The sequence below is a fragment of the Mesitornis unicolor genome, unplaced genomic scaffold, assembly GCF_000695765.1.
Source record: "Mesitornis unicolor isolate BGI_N332 unplaced genomic scaffold, ASM69576v1 scaffold50511, whole genome shotgun sequence".
In the NCBI taxonomy this organism is placed as follows: Eukaryota; Metazoa; Chordata; class Aves; order Mesitornithiformes; family Mesitornithidae; genus Mesitornis; species Mesitornis unicolor.
The window spans coordinates 33,953-53,766 of record NW_010165410.1 but is presented as its reverse complement, the minus strand read 5'-3'; the positions used below and the strand labels follow the sequence as shown (position 1 = coordinate 53,766).

Genomic DNA, 19,814 nt, shown 5'->3' with positions numbered 1-19,814 from the left:
ATATATATATATATATATATATTCTTTTCCAGTTCTTGGAGTGGTTACAACTACTTTAGTCTACAAGGCATCCTAAGGGCACTTTCTGGCTCTAGCAATAAAGTCCATCATATTGTGGAGAGAAGTAAAGGGAATATCATTGAAGGAGAAGAACAGAACAGTTTCCTATCTTGTACAATATCATGTAACAGGGCGACACCTCTGAAAACTATCATTGCTGTTTCTGAGCCCAGGTATTTTCTCCCTGTGTTCCAGGAGGGCAAATGTTCATCTTGTTCAATTGCTGTGTACAGAGGTGCCATTATGCGATTTTCCCTTTTTGGTGGATAAGTAGTTGCTTCCAAATAGTTTGGGCTGCATGATACAACATCCTATGCATCATTTTTTGTTTGTTTGTTTAAAGGGAGATTAAAAGAGTTTTGCTTTTTTCTTCATGTCGTTGCGTCTCCAGAGGGGTAACTTGTCAAACTCCTGTATCGTCATGCCAAATATTTCTTGAAAAACTTCAGGTGCTAAGTGACGCTTTAAAAAAAAAAGGAGAAAAGAAAAAGGAGAAAAGGCAATGGTCAGTCAAAGCCAAAGAGACACAACAGGAGACAGGAGTGCCTTACGGACTTCATGTCACGTGTAAGAGCCATTGCAGGAAATAATAATGCTTTCACAATACACTTATGCAAGTTCTCATGAACTTGGGTGCTCAATGAACCAATAAAATTTTGCTATTTGTTAAGTCTGAGAAGTTTACAAAGGAAATCAGAATTATTTTAGTTGCCGAATAAGCAAGAGACAGAAAAATGGTTTGTCTGAAGTCACCCAACAAGCACCGACAGACCAGAGAAGAAAACCAGCTCCTGCCTGTCCCTGTCCCAGGTTTAGCGAGTCAGCTCTGCTGGCATTTGGAAGTTCAAACAGACACTGGGGTTCAGGAGAGCTCCGCAGAAGGGCTGCAGGTTGACACGCAACATTTGAAGTTCTGAAGAACTTCAGAAGGAAGAGGTCTGGCCAGACTAACAGTGCAGCACATTTCTCTACTGCCAATGACACATTTTTTGGTGCTGTGTCGTGCACACACGAGTTACTTCTTGTTTGGCTGCTTTGGAGTGCACTGGATGGGGAAAGTGTCTATCTGTGGCACTAATGTAACGCAGCACTGAAATCTGATTAGTGATCACATTTCTACTAGTCTAAAATGTAGAAAAATAGTTACTTACCCAAATTTCTGTGGCCCCTTCCATTCATCTCCACAGAAGGTTAACTAACTACAAACGACATAGACATCCCCAGCCTTCCACTAGGCTGCTTAAGTCTTTCTAATCCACAAAACTGTAAACAATTTTTATTTGTTGGCAGAGATTTAAATCCTCATATTTTTGGATATCAGCCAGTCCAACTAACTCACAGGACTCATGGATGAGTTAAAGAAAGTTAGACTTCTGATTCCCAAGGATGGCCGACACTGCCTCTTAGCTAAGAAATGATCACAGATTAAACAAGGTATTGCTCCATTCCAGTGTGGATTCTATGACTACAAAACACATTACCAATTTTGAGCTTTTTACCAATTTACAAGTATATAATTAATTGCTTCAAAACATAAGAGAGTTGTGAGATGCTCAGTCCAGGAGCAGGGAGACAGATGTGGAACTCCTGGCCCAGCACCGTTCATGGAGCAGCGGCTGCTTCCTCCCCGTGTCTGACTCCTCCTGCTTAGTGCTGAGAAACCTTACCCCTCTAACAAGGACCCACACTTCAGGGTTTGAGCTTTCAAGTGTGCAACAACAAACAACTTCAGCGAGAAAGAGCATTTAGGAACTTGCTTCTCTTACCTCAAGCCTGGTTCTGTCTACATCTTTTAGTATTTTATTTCGCCCTCTGTTGGTCACCATGAGCATTTCATATGGAAAAATCTGTTAACAACGTATAAAAGGGGGAAAAAGGAGATGTATTTACATTTTAAAGCAAAAAGAACACAATGTGTCTCATTTTCATAACCACACAAACATTTGGTTTCTTTTTCAAAGGAAATCACAGCCCTTTTGTACCCTGAAGTCGCATGAAAGACAAGCCCAATCTGGACATAGCAAGAACTTGTTTAGTATCAAACTGCCTCATATTGTAGAGCCACTGTGTACTTGCCCACCCCGCTGATTTTTATGGTGCATATAATACACCTGACTTTGCTCAGACCATACTCTCTAGTCATATACGAGGTTTTTTAAGGTAAATACGTTTGGCACTCGGTCTAACTGATGGTTGCCAAAGTGTGGACAGCACTATGGAAACAGACACTCAGTGGACTTCAAAATGAACCACATAAAAGTAGATCAGAAAAAGCAGCAACTCTGAATAAGCAAGATATTGATTGGGGGGGGGGCACTGCATTCATCAAAATTCATCACATGGTTTTCTTTTCCTTTTTGGATACTTAAAGAATTCAAACAGCTGCCCACTGTGCTTACTGGCTATGCAAAACATGCACGGATTAAAGGACATAATTCTGTAGACACATCTGTCTTACACATCTTCATCTACTTCAGAAGAGCATGTGTCCAGCACACCTCCCATTAACATTTCCCTTGCTTTCCCTTTACCTTGTAAAGAGTGTCCAGAACTTACACAAATCAGTCATTGACCAACAGTCAGTTCCTGAATGCATAACTTAATTTACTTTTTTTTTTTAACAGGTTCTTCATTTGAAGTAAAAAGTTTACTTTCAGTGGGTCTCAAATCAATACTCTAATTCAACAGAAACAATGCTGCTTAGAAAGGATTTCAGAAAACCAAGCCGTAAAATCAGTTTCTGGAATCATTCCTGGCAAATAAAACTCTGTTTTAGGATTTTTTTCCTTGGGCAGATACTTCCACGAATGCCTGGAATGACCTAGGAGAGCTCATGTTCCGTCTGACAGAGCCTCCCTATAGCCCTTCTCATTGCATGTCTCTGCCAAGCAGGAAAACAGCATTCCAGTGAGGTCCTCATCCAACCCCTACTGATGCCAATTAAATTCTTATGCAGACTTCAGTGGTGACTGGCTCAGCCTTTACTGTTATCTATGGATCTTGTTTTACGTGCCCACAGGAACAAGACAGAGACTACCAAAACTCTCCTGGAGAGACAGCTGAACTATTATCAAATGCTATTAATTCAATTATTTTAACACCAGAAGAAATTCAACCTAATCAACTTCTGTGCAGTGCTAGGCAATTAAGTTCATTCCATTGTCAACAATTATCCCAATTAACTTTTCAGAAATATAATAAATAAGATTCAGGCATCAATGAACACACCACTGAGTTTATTGTAAGTAATAATAATTTAAATAACGTGTGCTTACATACCAATTGTAAGATATGATTCTTAGGAGATTCTGACATTATCACAATTGTACAAGTAAGTCGATACTTTGAATTACATTGTTTATGTTTGATACTGGAAACAGCTACCATATACAGCATTATAGGAAACTAAAATGTAACTTTTCATATTTAAACAGGCAGAGTTTAAGTCAAGATCTACGGTCATAAGTACATTTTATATTTAGATATTCACAACAAGGCATGTCTCAATCTGGGGTGGCGGGATGCACAAATTCTGTCCTTTCTGGAGAACCATTTGGTAAGATTTCATCATTCTCAAGTTTACTAATTTTGACTTTTCACATGTTTCATGCTGACTTTGAGTCTGCTTCTTTTACTTTATCAGGTTTAAGTTAGTGTTGGACCATTGATAAGAAAAAAACTACTGCCAATTCACACAAGCTGAGGGTCTGGCTTCATCTTTATAAAGATCAGCACAACGTGACCTAATACCTCATGAAAATTCCCATAAATTTTATTACTAATAATACTGACAGAATTTGTCACCCAAAATAGCATTCCAAATCACTGGGTGCATCAACAGCAGTTATAGCTGTAATAATTTCTATTGCACTAAAAAAGAAATAGTTTCGAATAAAAAGTAGTATCTCAGAAGTTGTGGATGCTCCCAAGGTCTTATTTATATAACATACAAAAACACTTGTTAATATACATTGCACTGGGGTTTCAGCTTATAAAGCTAGGGTTATTGCATTCTACAGTTTGTCTGGAGGTGACTTGGAAGCACAAGTAGTATTCTGGTTCACAAAACGAGCTCCTCGTTTTACCACAGAAATGCTGATCCTTGTAACTTTGGCAAAATCATGGTTTCTCAGAAGGTTCACCAGCAATTGAGAAAGTTGTAAGAGTGAAAACACAGCCTTGGCTGAATCCCCTCTATATATTATGTTCATTTTTGACTCAGACATCTCTTAAGTAAAGTGAAGTATAAGCTGCAAAAGCATTTTAATTGATATCTGAAATTGTATTCAGCTGACATTGACTCTTTTCCCAATAAATCTCCTGAAGAATTCCTTATATAGGGAATTCAACATCATTGAAAGGTGTCAGGCTAACAGTGCTGAGAGCTAAAGAACAGATCCAGACAGACATGTAGGTATCTGACTTGCAACTTGAAACAGAGAACCGTGTATTTCATTAGTTTTTAAGTTAAGACAGCCTCAACAGTGTGTTCTGAGTCACAATATTCTGCATCACTTTTCCAGCCTGACAGATCTGAGACTTTCCCATCAAGTTTGGCCTGCTGTTCTGGCTAGTGGAAGCTTGACAGAACTAGCTATTGAGCATCTTCAGTATTTTGGTTTTGTCTCTGGAAAAGCCTCCTTGACCCAAAGCAGCACACCTGGACTGCCCTCAGCCTGCCTGAGTACTGCCAGTACCTGCAACAGGCAAAGTCCAGAACAAAGGGAGAGGTTTGGCACACAAGGAGCAGGGACTGAGGTAAGGTAAAGCAAAACAAGGGAACCAAGACATTTCCCATATTTTAGCTGCATGTCACAGTCAAATCTTCACTGTCTTGAAGGAAAGTGAATAATATCTGCACTTGCCTTTGGCTCCAACATGTTAGGCATAGATACTCCTCTGTCCATTCTCATTCCAGGGACATGACCATCCGGAAGGGACTGCATCAGATACAGGTATACATCAGACACATAGGTTACACACACAGAGGGTAAAGGCACTCAAGTAGCGGTGAAAACAAAGGTGAATTTGCCCTGAGACTTTCTTCAAGTCTTAATATTTAGTCTTATAGATCATTGCCATGGCTACGGTGTACCACCTCTCTGAGGCATGCAGAGGGATCCTTCCATCCTCTCTGCCACCACCTCCTCCTGTCACTGCTAAGGCTGGTGATAGCTCCCCACTGAGCCTGCCAACATCTCTTCCCAGGTGGACCTGGGGACCAGAAGAGAGGGTGGTGGGCCCTTTCCAACCCCACTGACTTAGTAGGGTTCTTCTCTGGATAAATATACGGAGGCATTAATTCAGATCCCACCCAACAGCAGACAAAGCACTCTTATACCTCTGGGCTGTCCTTTCTGTAAATTACTGTGACTGACCAGCTGAGGGATTTTATCTTTTTTTGGCTCTAAAATGGGAAATTTTTACTATGAAAGCAAGCAGGAATAGGGTAAAAAGGTGCTGCTTTGACACAGGCACTGTTCCTAACAAAATAACATTTTGAGCACAATACATGGACAACTCCTCTCTCCATTATCTTACTCTCTTTATAATCATGATTTTGATACACCATTAACAAAATTATCCAAGTAATTAAACTCTTTCTTAAATTGCCATTTCATATTGATTGTGCTGAGGAGCCAGCCAGACTCAAACCATTTTGGAAATAAACCCTGCAGACAGGATTTGGAGTAAAAAGGTTTACATCTGCAAGCACACTTCTTACTGGCTCATCTGTGGTGGCAGCACTGTAGAAAACTATTGATGAGCCATCTTGTCTGGAGAGGAAATTCCAGGGTAAAAATGTGAAGCTCAAGGCTCCTAGCATGGGAGAAAATTGCCTCCAGAAGAGACTTTTTGTATGTCCCTGGATCAGGGTAGAGGCTGGAAATAAATCCACCCTCAGATGTTGAGAGAGGACTATTACAGATATAGCAACAGACAGTGAATTTTACAGAGCGAGTCACAGAACTGGTGTGAGCTGTCTCAACCCAGCTCTGGTGAGGTAACAAGGAGAAATCTGAGTCTGTGCCTGTTTTTTGTTGATAAGAATCTACATTGGTGATTATTCTTAAACATGCAGGAAAATCAAAGCTACTATCTTAAGAAACCCTTCCCTGTAGCAGAAATGCAAACTTCAAGAAGAAAGTAGATGCTTCTAGCTCTGTTGTCAGTTGATTGATGAAAACCCGTACTCTACCTGGAAATCTGAAAAGTAAAAGAGAAATCTCATCAGCTTTAGAGTGTGGAAGAAAAGCAATCAGTCACAATCTATCAGATAACCCTTGTCTCTTCTGGTCTAACTGATCTTTTCAAAATCCCACCCGAATCCCTAAGGCCCGCAACCTTTCTACTTTTGGACTTAGTTTGTAAAGAGTCAAACACTCCAAACATTGCAGCCCTTTTCATTTCAAAATACTAATGTTAAGAGACACAAAACCACAACCAAGTTAATACATAGCCAACTAAGACTGAAATGTGCAGAGCAGGATTCACCTCACCTAAACTTTGACATCAGATAGCTGCCTAGATTCCTCCATAGTCTATAAGACACCAGCACCAACAGAAGATGCCTAATTGTAGGGTATATAAGACAGCCGGGATCCATCTCACTTTGGAGATAACTCACCTCTCTCTCTCTGCTCAGACCATTAACTCTCAAAGTTTCATAACTTTCATAAATATTGTCAATCTTTATTAGGCAATGACCAATACCACATTTAACTCAAAGTCATAATGAAAAAGAAGAGCAGCATCAGGGATTAGAAGGTATTATCCTCCTTTCTTCACTGTGGCACATTCTTTCAGATTGTGCAGTGGATGGTAATTTTCGGAGAAAGAACACACTGTAGCAGAACTCAGTACATATTCCTGGGAATACATGTTACCTGCTTTCCATTTGCACCAATGCTAAAGCAGTCCCTTGGCATAAACAAGGATCAGCTCCACAGATTAAATAGCAGATTTAGCAGAATAAACCTAAACTTTTTAATAGGTAATTGCAGAGTTTGAGTTAATTGTTGAGTTTACCAGAGGAAGTTAAAATGTAATGAGCAAATGCAAAGCAAAACCTTAAAATAAAACAGCAGAAATGATCAAACACCATAACATTTTCAGTAATGAAGTGACATGTGAAAAGGCTCCTCAGCCTTACCTCTAACACCACCACTCACATCCCCGTAACTGTTGTATTGACCAAAATCTGTAGATACCGGCTGTAACAGGAAAAGAGGGACATGCACATAAATTCACAGTTTATGACTTCACAAGCAGGTTGGTATATGAGGAGTAACAAATTGCTTTAAGCCTTTTTCCTTCCCTCAATTTTCACAGGCTTTCTTGCATTACTTTCCTGCCTTTTTAACAATGTAGTTTGTGTGAAGGGCAATTAGGTTTTCTCTGACTTCAGTTCGTCTTGTAAGACGGCTTGACCAAACTGAAAATCCAATACAGTTAATACAGAAATAAATACCATGGATAATTACAACCACCTTTCACTTCTCTAAATTGCTATCACCTTACCCTATGTAGTCCATTTTTTCCATAGCCAGGGAGAGAAGAGGTTTTGGAGGCTGAAGCATGTGCTGTTGAATGAGGAAGGAAAAAACATTTTACTGGAAAAATCCCATGGAAACTCAAAAACAAGAATATTTGAGGAACCAACTAGCATAAAAAACCACAGTTAAAAGAGCTAAGCACATACATAACCAGCTGAGACACACTGTCTTTAAGAAACTAAGAGTTCAGCCCTAGGACTCATCACAACCTTCCATACATTCTGTAAGTTACACACACCTTCATCATGCCATGGTGGCAGGTCATCAAGAAAGGACACTGTGATTTTGCTAGGCTCAAAGTCAAAGTGGTCTCCATTGAGCTGAAGGTAATGCTCAAGGATCAGACAACAGAGCAAAATATTTTTTTAGTCTTTAGCTAGATAAAGTATTGCTGTCCATCTTATGATGGGACCAAGATAAATGACAAGGAGAATCCAAGATCAGCAGTGATTGACTGGAGAGGTTTCCAGTTAAGTCTTCCATGCAGGTCCCTTCAATTCCACTCTCCTAAGTGGCACACATGGTTTATGCATCATCAGACTCTCTGAACCTTCCACGAATTTCCTTTCTATGCTTCCTACTGCAACTATTATTGCACTCATACTCCCAGCTTCTGCTGCTGCACAAGCCCAGATACATATGACTAGCACACTCCATTCTCTCTGTATTCGCATGCCATTTTTTGCTACAAAGGAGAAAAGACTAGAAGTTTTGGTCCTGTAACACTGTAATTGACAGATGTTTCTCTCTCCCCAAAATGGCCTGAAAATTCTCAACCTCACATTTATTCTGATTAAAAAAACCAACCAGAACACTCCTCCCCTCACCAAAACCAGCTACTGAATTAGGCCACTCTTTCAGGGGAGATAACCACATATACACATAACAAGAGGTCTTCTCAGTGGTCTCTCTTCTGGGAGACCACTTAATATGTGTATGTGTGGTATTCATTATTCACTGTTCATTATTAGCTTTATTGCCTACATGAATTACCTGGGGAATCATAACGACTGGCAGAAAGGGCTGACCTATCACGACTCTCCTTTTCCATCTCTTCTTTCAGTATCAGTTGTCCCAGACCAGAGTTGAGCTACAAATGGCAATTAACAAAAAAAAAAATCAATAAAATAAAGCTGATCACAGCATTAGTAGAAATTGCTTACAGAAAACAAAGGGGTGCTTTTTGGATGGTGTTCAGAAACAGCATGGAGACAAGCTTATAATCACCTTCATAAGCTGCTCCTCCTGCAGCTGCCGGCGTCTCTGTAGCTCCTCATCATCTTCCTCTCTACCACTTGATCTGCGTCTCATGTCAGCTCCTGCTTCCACAAAACCACAGCACAGAGAGAGCTTTGTGTATCAGTTCAACCGCAGCTTGAAGATTTCAATGCAGTTCAAAGTACTGGTCAGTTTTGGTCATTATTACTGAATAAACAAAGCAGTGTTTTCTTGCAGACTCAAAAGAGTTTTTCAAAACTCACTCTTAATAAAACTCACTCAGATAGCCTGCCCTATGGCTATCAGACTTCTTATAAAATTAGCATGAAATTAAACTGCACGCGAGTTGTAAACCAAGCAACAGTCCAGGCTACAGAAGGCACGAATCAGTGTAATAGAAAAAAGGAGCTCAGATTGCTAGTTCTGAAAACATGGGGTTTAATGGAACCAGTGGCTGAAAATAAAGCCTGATTTACATTTATACTTCTATTTGGACTCAGAAAAGCAAGTCTGAATTAACATTTCAAATGCAAAATTAAACTACATGAATCTCATAAATGGACAACCATATCTGGAATAAACAAGGCATTATTTTAACCTAAAATGAAGCAAGCTAATCCTATGAAAATCCCATTGTGATGAAAACCATACACTCCTCAGAAACCTGGAACAGGCAACACCTTCAGTGCTTCAGACACAACTTCATAAATGAACCAGTCTAGATCGCTTATTTTATGCTATAGAGGTCAATAAAAATTAACAGAGGAAAAAAATACAAAACAAACAAAAAAAGATGAGGCACATGATTTAAAGAAAACAAGATATCTGTAGTGCTACAACACATAAAAAAGTCTGTAGAAACAGTAACTGTGAAAATTGGGACTTTTTTAGTCCATTAATTGTTCCACTTCAGTCATTGCTTCTTGCCATGAAATTAGTCGTGGTTGGAAGCAACTGTATTTTCTGTGGAATATTTGTTATTAGCTTAAGACTAAAACATGAGATAGACAATAACTGAAAGAAGTCAGGCTTGTGTGACACACCACAGTTTTTAAGCTACTGCATGGGAGTTCACATAATTTGTCTATGGGTTAGTATCTGTGTGATCAGTTCCAAAGTCCTTTATCAAAACCTCTTCAATTCAGCACTATTCAATAGTTTTAAGTCCACAGATGCTTGGAGGCCTCACAAGAAGAACTGCACATTGTGGTGAACACCTAGAGTGGATGCAATCTTCACTACTCTTTTTTACAGGTCCAGTATTAATCTACTTTAGTTACCAGTACCTTTTAAGCCTTATCGCTCGTATTTTTAAATTTTTTGCATACCTATGGCCGCAAGGGAGGGAGGACCTGGCCAGTGGTCCGTCTCAATCTTTGGTATCTCATTGGGTGCTGGTGCATGAGCTGCTGGGAACTTGGAGGACTTGATGATATCCTCGGAGGACTTGCTCTGTGCTGCCAAAGCAGCTGCATCTAGATGGCAATCAGGGAACTTAGCTATGTAATAATCTGTACCAATACAAACATCTTCCTTATTTTGGCAAAATGTTATACTTTATAAGAAGTTAATTTTCAAAAGCAAACTTTTTAATGTTTTGCTTTTCTAATTGCAACTTGAAGCAAAGTAATGTCTTTCTCTTACCAACAGATTGGAATCAAACCTTCCTTTCATCCCTCATCCTCAACCCCCAATTAACCCCAAATCAGCTTTGGATTTAACTAGGGTTGCACAGTGTTAGAATGATTAGGCAAGAGTGAGGAAATTCAGTCTAACAGTATTTGCCAATATCTCTTAAGGACAGCTGATTATTAATGAAGATAAAACCAGATTTATGTACTGATCTCTCTTTCCTCTAGGGCAAAAAACCAAATAGTTCAGAGGAACAGGAACAATTTTAATTCTACTGATGCTAATTATTTCCTATGTTGCAGTGAAAAGCTGCAAAATAAACAAAAAGAAATCTGAAACAAGTATTTTTATTTAACCAGTGGATATTTTCTGCTGCATGCCCTTGCTTATTAACATGCAGCAGTAGTAAAAGCAGATGTGTATTTATTAATAAATACTAAACTCCATTCAGATCAACTTGGCAGGGAAAGGCATCTGCAATGAGATGAGCCTCACCAACAAAATATCGCAGCAGTGGGGCATCCACTTAAGATTCCAGTCTAAGCCAAAGTCTCTTAAAAGCATGGGAGGCAGTGCATTATGGCTTCCACTTCTTGACATTAAAAAACCACATCCAAACCCAATAGGATTCAGTTTACATTAAAACCAGCCTTAACTACCTCTTGTCTACAAACTGTAGGCTCAAATTGCCTTCTCTTCTATGAAGCTACCATATCAGATGCAAGGATTCTGGACTTTTTCTTCTTTTTTTTTTTTTTCCTCTCTCTCTTTTTTTTTTTTCCCCCCAAATTTTATTTTAACAGAAAGACATCAGTGGACGAAGCGAAGCACTGTGTTTCTCATCCAACATGTTCAGGGTAGTTTAGAAACATCAGTATTAGATATTATTAGGAATTCTGAGCATTTAACAGTTGGGAAACTCTAAGCATAATTGCAGGTATGGAGAAAGCTGGTCAGATTTTACAAAAGCATGACTTCAAACAGTACTTACGATTTAGAATTGGTGAGGTCAGTGGTTAAACATTCACATGTTAATGGGAGGTGAGGAGATACATTAAAACCATAAAAATAAACAAAAATAATGTTAAGATTTTTTCCAAAATGAGCATATGGTTTGAAATTAAAGAAAAAAAAAAGGGTTTTTTAAAAAAAAAAGGATAAAACCCTGCTATAAAACCACAGCAGTATTATTTGCAGTGCTCACTCCTGACTACAGAATGGACTTCCTGCACTTTCCTAATCATCTCAGCTCTGTGGCTCTCAGCCAACTGTTCATCTAAACCCTGTGGAGCATTGCTAATTCAGTATTTAACACTAAATACACTTCAGTGGAACAGATGCAAACTCAAAGTCTTTAAAAAGTGGAGTTATTGGACTTTCACCACATTATATAAAAATAATCTCCTATTCAAAGTGCTTGTTGACAGCAGAAGGGAAGAGTGAGCTACACTCCGTTATAGCTGGGACCATGCTCTGCAGCACTAAAGACTGGCAAGGCATGAGGCTTCTGCCATCTCTGTTATTCCAGACTCTCTATAACAACATCTACACCAAAAAAATTAGAGCACTAACACTGCTGTCCAACGCAGAACCCAAACACCTAGAAAAACAAGTGCAGCGAACTACCTGAGCTACAGCACAGGGCTTGAGAACCACATGAGCCTTGTCAGTGATAAGTCTCCTATATTATCTTCAATAATTATAGATTCTTATTTAAACCCACAGGTACATTTGGAATTCCAGTCTGATAATATCTCCATCTTTGCTGTTGCAATAAATTATTGTACTTAGGCTGTCTAAAATGAGGATATTGCATGAAGTCTCTGTCAGAGAACAATCTGTTGTTAGTCCATTTTAACATGATTGGTACCTTCATTCTGAAAATGTAAACTTAAAGAAGTGAAATCCAGGAAGGCATCATAATGCTAAAGAGACAGCAAAATCCTAGTTAATGGAAATTTTGCCATTAATATCAACGTAGCCAAGATTTAAACCATATGATCCAAATGAAACAACATGCTTTAATGCATAATCACTCAGCAGGACGTGCAATAACAGCTGTTTCAAGCTTGTGCTACTAATTTTCAGTGCTTACAATGTAAACACTGAATGCTTTTTCACCAGTCTGCATGCTTTTTACCTTAGTTGATACTCCAGTTTTGAAAAAAGAAGGGAAAGATGATTTACCGTGTTGTTTGTAGATTGGTGGTTTTCTGTAAATGTTGACACCTTGATCTGTGAAATTGAGAAACAGAAAAATGGGAATATGAAAACTACTTCAGTTGCAGATAACGATAACTCTAAAACAATAGACAGACCAAATCAAGGGTGTAACACAAGAAAAAGCCAGAAAGAGGTTTCTAATATATACAAAAACAGATTATTTAAAGAAAATAAAACAAGAACAAGTGAAAAGTCGAAGACATGTGGTATGAAGTCCTTTGAAGCTGTTTCTGTAACATGTGGATGCATCTAAGTGATGAACATTTTAAACATTCAGAAGATTATCAGTGGGGTAAAAGTTACAGAGGAAATGCAAACAAGCACGACATTTCAATGGTTAAGATGTAAGCCATTTGGGCAAAACTACCCCAAACAACTTCTGTGGAAAATTGTGCTTCAGTCTTAACAGCTCAATTTTCTTTCCAACTGACTGGCTGGATCGAGCAGAGGAGAATGCAGTGACCCTACAATTCACTTCAAAATCCAGAGAACAAAATAGCTGCCTAATACACAGTTTTGAACAGTCAACAAGAGCTACACTTCAGTGAGTCAAAGGGATGCTTTATGTAACGTTAAATGATACACTACTAATTCTCGAACCACAAGGATAGGTCTTATTTTAATTTTTTTCTGTAATCTTTTTAACATAAGGCCCACCACATTATCAATATAAATCAGAATAAAATCACTGCCTGGAACTCTAATGCAGTGAATCTATAGCATGTATAAAAGATATCATATTTTTACAAATAATGATCTAAGACAGGAACCCATTTGTTCTAAACTACTTCCCCACCCAAACCAACACTTCATGTTTTGGCACAGCCACAAATAGAAAAGTTAATCCAAAATCAGTGCTACAATGCAAAATCTGACAAAATCTTATTAGAAGACCAAAATAAGCTACTGGGAACTAGAAAATGAATGTCAGAAATCCATTTTTCTACTTCACACTGCCAGAAAAAAGTTTTCAGTTATATTAGAATGAAAGATGAAAAAGCATTTTAGAAATGCATGCTGTGTATCACAGATCCAATTAAAGTGCTAGAGCAGATAACGTAGCATTTGGCGTTAAGGAAAGCTGACCCTAAAACTGCATTGAAACAGAGGCAAATCTTACTCTGCAGCACTCTACACCCTTGACTAAACAGGCAAATTCATTGCACACAAAGTCATTCATTCTTGTTAGTGATCTGTTATGGCTACTTAACCAGCAAATAGGTACAAATATTACAAGGGCAGTCATGCAGTACTTTTGCGCACATCTATACCAGAAAGCTATAAGGAGGACAGGAACACAGCTCTTTCTGTGGTTTCATGGAGTGAGTTGAAGAGGACAACTCTCCCACCATGCTAGAGATTATTACTCAGAGCTATTCATGCAAGTGCACTTTGGCTTACGCAAGCCCAAGTGAGCCAGGTGAGCTGAAGCAGGTAAAGCAGCCTACCTTAGCCAAGCCAGGTCACCCTGACTGAAAGGGAAGTTCCCACAGTTTATCTGCCAGATCTGAGGAGAGGAGGGAGAGCAGTAACCTCTGGCAGTGCGAAGGGATGCTAGACTGAAGGGGACCTGAAGAATATCTGGATATAATAAGGCTTTCAGCTAGTACTGATGCAGTCAGAAAATGCATCTCCACAACCCTAGGGACATAGACTCTAATCCCATCAAAATCCAAGACAGATTATCTGAGAGGCTGAAGAACTGTGCAGTCCACTTCAAAACAGAGACTGCCATTTATAGAGGGGACATCCTAAGGCACACACATCCTTGTGGATCTGCAGATCTCTCTGAGGACACCAAGTCATTGCACAAAACAAGTAAAGAAACATCCTCATCTGCTTTGAAAAAATGAAGGAAACACTAAACTAGAACTTTTGGGTTCAAGACTGAAACAAGTCACAACAACCTGAATGAACAACATATGCAATGGCTCAATGGTCAACTCTCCACCAAAGTCAGCAGAATTATGCTGGTGCAACTGGGAGAAAAATCAAGCCCTACATTGCTCATATCCTGCTCACAGACCATCAACAGACTCTGAAAACCAAGGCCTTCTAACAGTGAAACACCTGATCAACAGGATAGGTAAAAATGACAATGAACCCCCCAATTTCTTAACACACTACTGCTCTCAGCAAGCCCAGGAGCAGTTCCAAACCCTTAGGGTGCAGCCCACGGTAAACAGCATGAAATGATGGAGACAAGACAAAAGTTACAAAGGCTACATTCTACACTGTGACAGGACACCGAGACACACACAGTGCCAGCTCCTACCTGGAACATGGAAATGTTTAGGGGCCTGAGCGTAAGTTGGAGTGAGAGGGCGGCTGTCGGGCCGATAGGGGACAGGGGAGTTCCGACCGCTGGATGGCTCATTGCCTCCAATGAAAGAATGGAGAAAACAAAATGAGAAGAGGGAGAGCAATAAAAAAAAGCAAGCCCAATCAAACCCAAACAAAATCGGTGGAATCAAAACCTCCAGGGAGAAAAGACGTTGAACCAAAAATATAAATACAAACAATAACAAGAACCGGTAGCCCTGGTGACTTTGTTTTTTCCCTGATATTCCTGCAGAGACAAAAATTTATGTTCAGGCTGGAGTTGAGGTTTGAGCAGCTCAGACTCAATCTGACGGCATGCAGGCAGGAGCTGTGCGCTCGCAGCTGGTGATCAGATGGGCAGCGTGGAAAAGAAGAATGGAAGGTTACTTGGCAATGATTTAGTACGTAGATTGGTATTTGGAGTTAAAAGTCGCAGGCACAGAGCATAGTAGTTGATAGGCAAACCCAAAATAAAACCAACTCCCAAGCAGATAGAGGCAGATGCTGGCGGTTACTACAGTTCCCTAAACCAAAAGCATAGAGAAGCTAGAGATGGAAAATAGCTGTTGGGTCACTTGGCCCATATCAAAAGGCATAACTGTTCTATACAAACTCTTTCACTGGTTTAGCTCTCTAGTAGGAAACTTTTGATATGGCAAAATCATTTGTAAAGTAATGCAGTCCATCTGGTGGCTGCATCCATATCATTGGTTCCAGCCCAAATCTCTGTCAATGCCGAATGAGGCTCTGGTGTCAACACTTCACTGCTGATTTAGCAAATCTGAACCTAATGTCTAAAAACTTAGATTCCATTTTGTGCAGACAGTTTGTTCCATCTGCAGGATTACTCTCAGTAGGACTATTTCTTTGCTTCCTATCAATCCACCACAGCAATCCAACGGCCCTGAAAGTTCCTGTGTCTATCAGGGCAAGAGAGCTGCTGCAGAACCATGCTGGTTGATCCTCAGGCATCAAGACTTAACCACCAGATATGCAAACACATGACTGTGTGTGTACGATGAAAGAATATTGCTGCCTTTTACTTTGTGGCATTCTTCACATGAGTGCAAACTCACACAAGCGAAAACCATCCACATGGGTGCTTATTTAACATGGGTTTGGGTGGCCACAATGGTGAGAAGCAGGGGAGCATCAAAGCCCTTCCATTTTTCAAGTACGCACAAGGGCTTAAAAAAACCCCTAGAAAAGCAGATTAACAAAGCAAGAAAGGTGGGGGAATAAGTACAGGAAGGCTATAAAACATAAAAAAGAAACTACAAGCCTCCTTTCAGCTACAGGTTTCCTATGCCCTGTTAGAGGACCCAAAACCTTGAACTCAGCACACTTCTTTATATATGAAGGTGAGAGCAGAGGAAGAGTTTTACACAAAAGTTCCTCTTTATTTGAATGGTCATCTGGCAGTCTAAAAGACACCAGAAGGGAGAAAAAAAAGCTCTTTACTAACCTTGCACACAGCAAAGCAGAGCTGCAAGCCTGCCTGTACCTGTCTCCCAGGGCCTCCTGGCCATCCTGCTTGCAGCTTTACACAAAAGTAGGGGCTATGTGTGCTCTGAATTTGAGCTCCTTGCTGTGTCTGCACAGGAAAGTCTCTGTCACTACCTCACATATACCATAACTAGTGTTAACTCCACAAAGCAACAAGAGCACTCCAGCTCGCCAACACTGTAGGAAAAGCCAGCTCTCACACCCCTGGCATGAAGATGAACGTGTGTGTGTGTAGGTGGGTGGGGATGTGAAGAGATAATGGAGTAAATTTAACATAAAAATCAATCACTTGAGCACAGTAGACTCAGAAGTGAAATTCAGAGGCGTTTTTCCTTTCATTCTGGTTGCTCCATCAGGTAGTTCCCATTTTCTATAGCTCAATTTGTTAAGCGGGTTCCCTAGCAGTCAGGAATATAATTGCTTGCCCACACACAGCACAGTGAAATGCAGGTTCCTGCTGCCTTCTGAAGTGTTCACCACCGGGCTCACTGTGTGATTCACAAGTGAAGTTCACAGAATCAGGCCAAAAAACCAATATGCAAAGACACGGAGCCTTCTGTCAACTTGCAACCAACACTGAACCTTCTGTCAACTTGCAGTTCAATTACTCTACTTCTGAATAGACATAGGAAAAAGAGCTCAACAGAACCTGAAACCGTAGGTCCTATTCAGGTTTTGTCAAAGCATAATTAATCATCTTGTTCAGATATGTAGCTTATATTTCCAGCACAAAACTGAAAGTCATGAAACAGTCAAAGCACAGCTGTTTTCCACAGCAGAACTTTCAGCTGCATCCACAAAACCTTGGAAATAGTTACCACACAGAGAGCATTTTATTTCAGATACCTGCCTCAGGAAAGGAAAGGAAAGCAGGAACCTGTGAAAATCAAGGCCCAAATTCACTCTGAAGGTGGGGAGATTCCTTATAGGAAGGTCTGTAAGCAGAGGAATACACATTACTTTGGAGCTTCTTTTATGTGGAAATCTTATGGAGGCTTTGCAATACTCTTGAATGCCTCTGAAAAATTCTAGGCATGTGAGATGAAATCCTGGCTCTCAATGAGAGTTTTGTCTCTGGTTTCAGTAGGATCAGGGTTTCTTTCATTCATGGCCTTGTTTTGATTCTTTCATAGCAAATACAGTACTTTATTGAGACAAGAGCAAATTCATCTGAGAGTCCAAATGAGACTAAATGAAGTCTAAGTTGACGTCTATTACACCCTTTTTCAGCTTGTTCAACATATATGTGACATTAATGAACTCTCACTGAGACTTTCTGAGGCATATTTAGTCCCTTCACTACTCAAAGTTCTTTCTATTTGGCCTTGTCTACAAGGCTAGAGTATTACTCTTATTTAAGCATTATGCTGTATGAGAACACACTGAAACTGGTCTAAATGTCTACTTTTCTGCCACTTCCATTATCGTTATGCTGTCTGGATGTTCCTCTACCTAAAGAAAAAAAAAAATCAAACCAAATAAATAGCTTTAGGAATTCTCTTTTACAAACTAAGTTCAGCTTCCTGCTGGAAGTAGAAGTGGCTTTGAGAAAGGCTGACCAAGTGACCAGGTACAAATGAGAATGCATGATGCCTCTTCTTTGAAACACTGCAAAAGTGTCTATCACACCCATTAACTCCCACAGGGCTATAGTTCTCACTTCAGATACGTTCACAAGGGTCTAATTCCCTAATGGACATCAAAAGGCTACTCTCAAGGGCAAAATAATGCAGTTATTTAAACTGTGAAAACAGACATCTAGAATACCCATGACAAACCCCTACAGATAAGATTATCAGGGAGTAGCATTAGCTGCAGCCAGTGCCAGACTAATCAATCTTTTCTGCTGTGCAGACATAAAAAAGGAGTACTTGGACACATGTGGTATGCAAGGAGGACAACTGAAGAACCATGTGGGAAACTCAAATCAACCTCATCAGCTGACAACAAAATTGTTATTATGTTATTTATGAAGATGAAGTAGTAAAAACGACATACAACATGGTGCAACTGGACTGATCACTACTCAAATGCTAAGAAAACCTCACACAACCTGCCCAGATTATATACTGGGAAAGCTATATTATCTCTTCCTATGAAAACATACCTACATACTGTAACAGCAGAGAGGTTTATTTAACAAAAATATTACCAGTCGCTACTGTCTTTAAGGGCATGTGCACTGTTAGTACATATAGGAATATACACACTATGCATATTTTCAGAGTATATCTAAGAACTATCTTCCATCATATTCCTTTCACAAGATAGGCCAGAGCTTGCTCTGACTTAAGGAACATTACGAGTATTTGTTCATCTACAGTTTTGTGAGCACTCTGTTGATCACTGAACATGCTGGACAAATGACAAAGGTCTTCAGGCCTTTTGACCTTTTGTACCTTTCAGTATTTTGTAGTACTGGGAAGACAAAAGAAATTCCTAGGCTGTTGCAATAGCTACTTATCTTCACCTTAAACAAGTCAATGAAACAATGATGATTTTTATCTAATTTAAGCACAATATCAGATCTTATTGTATCTTTGCCTGCTATATGGGAGAACCTTCTGTTGCCACACAGATACATAGACGCTGAACAAATCACTACCAAATCTTTCCATTTGATAGTGTTAATACATTAACAGCCGTAACTTTTCCATGATGAGATTTGGAATTATTTGATGGTCCTTCTCTGAAGCTTCTGCAGAGTTTCTCAAGTCACCCATCCTGCTGGGACTGTGGACTCACCAATACAATTCCCTGTAAATCTTGAAGGAAATTAAAACCATGGGGATATTCCCACCACAGTAACGTAGGCACCAAACTTATGTCACCTCATGTCTTTTTCTCAACCAACCATTAGAAGACTACTCTTTCAATTCAGCCAAGTGAATTACAAGATGTTGGTACCTGCTGCCTGCCCCTTCTCAAATGTAGCACGTCCTCAGACAGTGTACGCAGTCAGCGATATGAACTTGAGCTTTCGGGAGCTTTGCTGAGTTACAACACACAAATCCTGTCCTGGCCCAAGACCTTAATGTACAATTTTCAGAAAACCATGGATTCTTACAATGTCTTACGTGACATTTCTGAAAAGAACCAAACTCATTCCTTTGTCTATAGTGCTTGTAAACTCACTTGGCCTTTTGTACCAATAACTGAGATACAAACCTAACTTACGCGCCCAGATTTTCTTTGAAATCTGAAAACAGTAGGCATGGATTTCCAATAGTTCCAGTTTATCTGTTGAAGAAGCTATTTTCTTAACAGAAAAAGAATGAAAATGCCACTTGAAAGAGT

At 39.7% G+C, this 19,814-nt stretch overlaps 1 protein-coding gene across 1 annotated transcript in view; it reads right to left on the bottom strand.

The window, feature by feature from the left end:
* Position 1: 1 nt before the first annotated feature.
* The window catches only part of ABLIM1 (actin binding LIM protein 1), a 45,331-nt gene continuing 25,518 nt past the window's right edge, over positions 2–19,814 (bottom strand). Inside the window, 10 exon segments of the mRNA XM_010194608.1 lie at positions 2–522; positions 1,827–1,907; positions 4,926–5,000; positions 6,260–6,267; positions 7,214–7,274; positions 7,582–7,643; positions 8,601–8,706; positions 8,844–8,935; positions 10,163–10,303; positions 12,654–12,701. Of these exon segments, the coding sequence (XP_010192910.1) occupies positions 409–522; positions 1,827–1,907; positions 4,926–5,000; positions 6,260–6,267; positions 7,214–7,274; positions 7,582–7,643; positions 8,601–8,706; positions 8,844–8,935; positions 10,163–10,303; positions 12,654–12,701 (788 nt within the window). The 3' untranslated portion in view covers positions 2–408.